At 41.5% G+C, this 6,918-nt stretch overlaps 1 protein-coding gene across 3 annotated transcripts in view; it reads right to left on the bottom strand.

The window, feature by feature from the left end:
- The window catches only part of SOBP (sine oculis binding protein homolog), a 159,980-nt gene extending 153,071 nt beyond the window's left edge, over positions 1–6,909 (bottom strand). For all 3 annotated transcript variants that reach the window (XM_014518104.2, XM_006019825.3, XM_006019826.3), the window contains exon 1: positions 6,404–6,909. In XM_014518104.2, coding sequence (XP_014373590.1) covers positions 6,404–6,499 — 96 coding nt within the window. In that variant the 5' untranslated portion in view covers positions 6,500–6,909. The remainder of the gene's footprint in view (positions 1–6,403) is intronic.
- Between the last annotated feature and the right edge of the window lie 9 nt (positions 6,910–6,918).

The following is a 6,918-nucleotide window of genomic DNA, read 5'->3' as shown; positions in this document are numbered from 1 at the left end:
GAAACAGAGTTATGGCAAATGCAAGCCTTTGATACGTCACTGGAAAGCCACAGCAAAATAGGCCTAGATACATAATTGAGTTGCATGAGGTAGAGACTTTTCTGTTTCAAAATAATTCTTTGCATCCCTCTGACACTTTCATATGCAGTTTTCATAAGGATATTCTGAACATGATGGTAAAGTTCACTTGACCGGGGTAAAGTCAGCATAAACAGACTTTATCCTAAAGGAATACATGGGGGAGGAGGTCAAGGTGATAAAATCCATTCCTAACCCCAGACCAACCTTTGGGACTATATGTACAATTGTTCCTTCAGCCACACAATAGAAACAGTGATTTTCTGACTTGTGTGCCCATATAATAAAATCATGGCATTCTCATCCAGCACATTTATATGCTAATGTCCACTCTGACCCATGTCAACCTAGGATGGAACTTGCTCTCTGGCATGTAGGGAGCAGAGCTTACATAGCTTCTCTGTCAGCAGGCCACAGCTGAACTGCCCTCCCATGGGGCTGGCATGGTTTAAAGGGCCTGATGCAGGTTTACCATCCAAGGGTGAAACTCATCAATAATTAGATCTCTCTTCTGAAATTACATGCAATAGCATGGACCCCTGGGTCCACAGAGACCTACTGAACCGCAGCAGAATTCTGTATGGGAGACTGTGCTACTAGATTTTAATTGTAGGATCAGGGCCTTAAACTTCCCCACAACAAGAAGTAGGGAATGTTTATTTCACATTGGGTAAGCTGAGGCAGAGACAGGATAAATGATGCCCCTGGTCACACAGTAAAGCACTAACAAAGCTAAAACTTTGAATGCAGAAATCCTAACTCCACATCCCTTTGTGCTCTATTAGACAACACTCAGTCCTTTGTCATGTACCCTCTACCCATTTTCCCAAATCTTTTGTTCTAACATTGATAACCTCTTGAACTGTACTTCCAAGTGCCTTGGAACAGTCAAATTCCATGGGAATGTTAAGGCCAAGTCTCCTGGAATACTTTAGCTGACAGTGCAGGTGTGCAGCTGTGTGCTATCACAGCTGTTTAACTGCTAAGGATTTTACTAAGGTTTGCAATAAAGTCATCTCATCTTTACCAGAGGAACTGGTCTTAAATTGCTGTAGTATTCCAGAGGCCCTTGGTTATATAATACCCCAAGGTCTTCAGCTCCTAATGTATATAGATTCTTTTTTGCCCTCAGAAGCCCCAAGCTGTGCATCACCATCTTGCTATGGTGTACAACTTGCATGTTTTAACTGTATCATTTCCTTATTCTTGTACTGCACATAAATACTCTTCCATTTCCCTCTTAGAAAAACTAGATTATTATTATAGTAGTAGTAGTAGTAGTAGTAGTAGTAGTAGTAGTAGTGTTGTTGTTATTTTAGTTTGTTTTGTGAACTGCATCTTACTTCCTAATCATAGAAAGGAGGAAGATTTTGTGGATGTGGTTTTTTATATAGTACAACTTCCCACATTCTTTATGAGACTGACACTGGTTTTAGACCACAAAAAAATTATCACCTTTTACACTAATTCCCTTTTCAGGATTCATTTCATTGTAATAATATACATAAGATGATCTTGCATTACAGAGCAAAGCTTTCCCAAATTTTTACTTATTCCTATATTTTAAAACAAAACTGTGCTTTTCTTTCCATTTTATATTTATTGCCTCTCCTTCTTTGTGAACCTTATTCACAGGGGGCAAGGCTTGGCTACATAGAGTGAGGCCTGGCAAACAGAGGCAGGAAACGCAGAAAAAAATGGGTCTGTCAGACTCATTTTCTTTTAGGTTTTACTGCTGAATGTTTATATCAGATTTTGGAGGAAGCTTCTATTTCCTTACATGAGTGACCTACTGGATGTACAGTGAAAAAGAATTAACTTTTTACAAGTCTATAAAGGAAATAAAAATGTGGATATATTCACAACACAACCTAGACTGGTTTTTAATAGCCCTCTTTGCTCAAGTTTGTTTCCACCATCTTGCATTTGATGACTAAACAGCATTGCTGTCATCCAGAAAAGTTTTTGATCCTTTTATAAGTTTCCCTGTTCTGCCCCACCCATGTGTTAATGTTGTGATGCGGCCGTCATCCACCTCATGTATACAAGTACTTAACACAGTTAACTGTTACTCCATTTAAGAAAATAGGTGAGGTACATTCAAACAAATAATGAAATTCACTTTGTAGCCAACCTGTAAAATTACTTCCATGCAGGCTTCATAAAAAACAAAAACAAAATCTTCCTGAAATAGGACAAATGAGAAGGTCTCTCTTTTTTTCCATTGATAAATAAATATCTTTTTGTCTTTCAGGGGAAAAGGAAGGAAGGGGTTTCTTCGGAATCTTTTTAATGTTTAAAGTTATCTGCCTTCTTCTGAGAGTAGTCAGAGTTGCAGTGTCTATCTCACTGCTTTCCCATTTTGACAGTGGTCTTTTTAAATGCCAAATGGGGAATATTAAAACACTACACTGAAGAATCTTTTGATGAGTTTACTATTAAACTATAACAGATGGGGCTGTCTTAAGCTCTAGGCATCAGAAATTAAGCCCAATTTTAGAAACAAATTACTTATTGAGAATATTTATAGATGGTAAACTTCTTGGGCACATGGAAGCAGCCCATTAAATTATAACACAGATTAATCACTAACTTTTCAAATAAGTCAAAAGCATAGCTAAATTAAGTCTTGCTTGTTTAGGACAGTTTCCAATACCATGTATGTGTGCAATCCCATGAACTTATGTTTAATTATTTTTAAAACGTATTTGAAAGCACCCTTTTCCTCACTCATGAGTTGTACTGTTGTCTGACAGGAACTAAGCACATAAAAGTAAGAGTGCATGTGGAGGCAGAGGAGGACTATATCTAGTCTCTGTAAACTGTTGTATTGATTAGACTGTAAAAATTAAATTAGTGTTAAAAAGTGTCAAATTGCCCTGATTACATTATACCCTGAATACAGCACATATTGTATTATTCACCAAGTAACAAAAACTGCTAAATGACACCGAGTTAATTTAAAAATAACTATTTGGGTTTTCTGGGGGGAAGGAGGAATTCCTAGTTGGTATACGGACAGCACCCGTTTCTGAAAATAGCTAGGAAATGTCATATGGGGGGGATGAAAAAGGAACATAAAAGAAAGACTGGGTAAAAAACTAGAGGAATGAGAGAAAGAGAGGGAGAAGGAGAGAGAAAGAGAGATTTATGAAGGTCACAGTGAAACAAAACAGTTCTATCTGAATATATTTTTCACTGAAATGTAATATGGGGAAACTATGCAGAGTCATGTAATTTTTGCACACAATGTTGTATCAAATTTAAATTTGTTACAACCCTCATGTACATTAGGCTAGTGACAACAAAAATGTAACTTAATATCTGGCATAATGAAACAGCAAGCAACATGAATTTCCAGTCATATTAAAGCTGAGCAGTAAGTGACATAACTGATGTAACACATGAAAACCAAGCAGCTCAGTTTTGGTGATCATTCTTGAGTAAATATGTGACTGTATCAAACATAAAATCTTGAAGGAAGTCTCTGTGATGAGGTAATTTTATTGCTCATTCATACTGCCTTGCATTGGCTGTACTTAAAATAGACACTTGTACCAATGGCCTTTTTATTACCCCAAGGAAAAAAATCTCATACACACCAGTCCTTTTTCTTTCTGCTAGCAAAGGGAAGCAATTTGATCCAACGTGGGCTGAAACCTGAGTATGTCACTGTACACCATGATAAAATTCCCTAATCCCTGAGCCAAATTTCCCTGAGGGGGCCCTCCTACTACTCCTTCACTTTCCAAGCTGACTTTTCCATTCCCTCTCTCATCTTTCCCTCCCCTTCATCTCTTTCATTTCCCCTACCTTAAAGCCTTGATATCTGATCTGCTGCTGGTACTCAGGTTACAGTTTTTACAGCTTAGGCTGTCTATTGCTGTATACATTCCTTTCTTTCTGCTCTGCCGTGATTACTTACCAGAGCTTATTTTACACTGGTCCAGATGAAAGCAGTTCAGATGAAGGGAAACAGTCAGGCTGTTTGAGCATTACAGATATGAACCTATACAAAGGCACATTGTGTTCCCTGTGACATTTTGTTGCAAACATTTTATACAGTGTGACTAATTTATGTTACTGTACTCTTTGGGTTTAAGAAAATACCAATTAAACGTGTGTGTGTGCATGTGTGTGTGTCAGGGAAAACAACTGACCCTCCCAGGATTTTAGTGTTTTAAGTGGCATAAACATAATTTCTTAAATACAGCAGGCAATTCCAGGAGCCACCCAGTCCTTTAAAAATGGGATCCCCCAGCTTCACAGCACAATGTGCACTCCGAAGTGTGATTTGCTTTGTGAAAGCTTCTGTCCCCTCTCACCTTACCCCAAATCAAAAAGAAAAAAAAAAAATGAGGCTCTGCTCTCTATTTCAGTTCTACCATTCCCTAGTTCCCAAGTTAATTGTTTGTGCAGTTGAAATCAGAGGTTTGTAATGTTAAGCAGTTACCAATGATTAGAAAAAAGGACAAACTTCCTACACCAAGGTGAATGCCAATGCTTAATACCAAAGAATTAGTTTAAAATTGTGTAATTTTTCTCCTTCACACAATGTTGTTTTTGTTTCTTCCTCACCATTTCAGACAAACATCTGTTATACTGTAGAAGAACAACTATCTCCCAAACCGCTGAGTGTGCCTGCAGCCAAAGTAAACAAAACAAACCCAGAGGATCCAGCACAGTCAGCCTTTATATCCAGCCAGGATAACATTTCACATGTTTTGATTAAAATTAGCTAATTTGCAATTCTAGAACCTATGAAACTTAAAAGCTACAATCCATATATATTGCATTCAGCGATGCTTTGGAGGGCTGCAGCCTAATGTGATGGATTCCTGCCCCTTCTTCTCTACCCCCACCACCAAAGCCTCCAAAAAAATGAACTAGCTGTGATTCTGGTGAGCGATTCCCGTTACTACCCAGTGCCTATCCAGAGCCCCATCAGAAAAGTAGTCTCCCACCCAGCAGTAACGTCCCTGGGATTGGAATCCAGAGTGGTTTGATTCTGAAAAGATGCCATTGACATGCAGGGCAGTTCTCCCTTATTTTGTCCATCCCACTAATGCTACCCTTGTCCACAATTCCAGTTCTGGTGTGCCACACAGACAACATGAAAAAGAAAGCCTACCTTAACTGGGAGAGAACGCCTACCTCAAATTAGTAATGCAGCTGGGAGAGGATTGTGTTTTCCCATTGAATTTTATGGGTAGAGATCAATGCTATATAACAAAATGGTCTTGTTAATAGATATGCATATATCTGTCTTCTGCATAATATACATAGTATACAGGCATCTGACATTTTCACAGCACTACTCCACTTACGTTTCATTTTCATATGAATTACCCGCTTAAACGACAGCAGTTGTATCTTATAGCCAAACTATCTTGTTTTAAAATTACTTTGTGCAGCAAGTTTAAAAGAAAAAAAACTAAATAAAAGGAAGTTCAGCTGATATCCTGCAATACGTATGACTTGTCTGCGACTCTGGTGCAGAAGTGTAAAATAAAGACAGGTCAGGGAATAGACGTATAAAACAGACGCACAAAATGGGACGAGTCCAGCCCGGATAAAAGAAGTCCTGCAGTGGGTTTGTCTGCGATCGCTGCCATTCCAACATCTGGAGGGGCAGCCTCCAGCGCTACCTCTGGGGCGCAGCTGGATTGGCACAGTTTCCCAGCAGAGACAGGACACCCCTCGGAACAATAAATAGACTTCTAGCAAAACCAGCCCTCGGACAGCCTGCTCTCAACAACACCTCGCTGCTTTGATTAACTGTGAAGTGAGGCGAGAAAGAAAAGAAAGGGGGGTGGGGGGAAAGGAGTCCCTGTATCTAAGTACAGAATGATGTGCAGCTCAGACCATAACATTTCACTATGACAATTTAATTACACGCCTGCAGCTGGCTACTGAAAAGGAGAGAAAGACACTGCTTCAAAAAGCTGTCCCTTCTTGCTTAACTTTAGCTACCTGGGAGGCTTGGGGGGCAGTGGGGGGTAGACACTGCTCAGCCCTGGCACCCGAGAAGCTGAAAACCCCATTAAGAGTTGCTGGGGGTGGAGTGGAGGGGGGTTACTTTAATTAATTAATTTTGGGGTTGTTGTGGTTTGGTTTCAAATAAAGAAATCCAAGCCGGTCAATGACTAGGGCTTGCAGGCTGTGAATTCGGCTCTGTTTTCAGCCCAGGAGGCGGAGTTGAGACACATTCAGTGCATCCCCCCCCTCAAAAAAAAATGACAAGAGGTCCTTTCTTATTTCATTTCCATGCAGGAAGAAGGGAGAAGGGGGAAAGGGGACACCCCTCCCCATCCCAGGCACATACCTTCATCTCTTCATTGATTTCCCTTTTCACCGGGTGAGCCGGCTTCCTGCTTCGTTTATTTTCTGGAGGTCTCCCTTCTTTCTCCATTTCTGCCATTTTTTGTGTCTAGTGGGTAGAGATGAAATGGCTGCTGGTGTTCTGGGGGGGTTGGGAAGGAGAAGAGTGTGCGGGGAGGTGGGGGCTCAGGGCCGGGAGAAGGCGTCAGTGAGTGTCGGAGGAGCAGGCAGCTGTGGGAGGGTCGGGGGATGCAGCCGGGCTGGGTTTTGGATGCCCTGTCGAGTCAGCAGCCATCTTCTGTCTCCCCGTCTGCCTGCATGAGCGAAGGAGAGACCCGTGTGTGTGTGTGTGTGTGCGCGCACGCGGGAGAGAGAGGCAGAGGGAGCAAGCGAGCGTGTGCGTGCGTGCGTGAGTGAGTGTGTATGAGTGCGAGTGTGTGGACGGGAGCGAGCGCCACTGAGCGAGCCGGCCCGCTCCCCACGCGGAGCTGCGTGCCGGGGGGGCGGGGGGCGGGGGGT

This window comes from Alligator sinensis, unplaced genomic scaffold (genome assembly GCF_000455745.1).
Source record: "Alligator sinensis unplaced genomic scaffold, ASM45574v1 scaffold313_1, whole genome shotgun sequence".
NCBI classification, from domain to species: Eukaryota; Metazoa; Chordata; order Crocodylia; family Alligatoridae; genus Alligator; species Alligator sinensis.
Note: the sequence above shows the minus strand (reverse complement) of the source record. Positions and strands in the feature narration are given on the sequence as shown.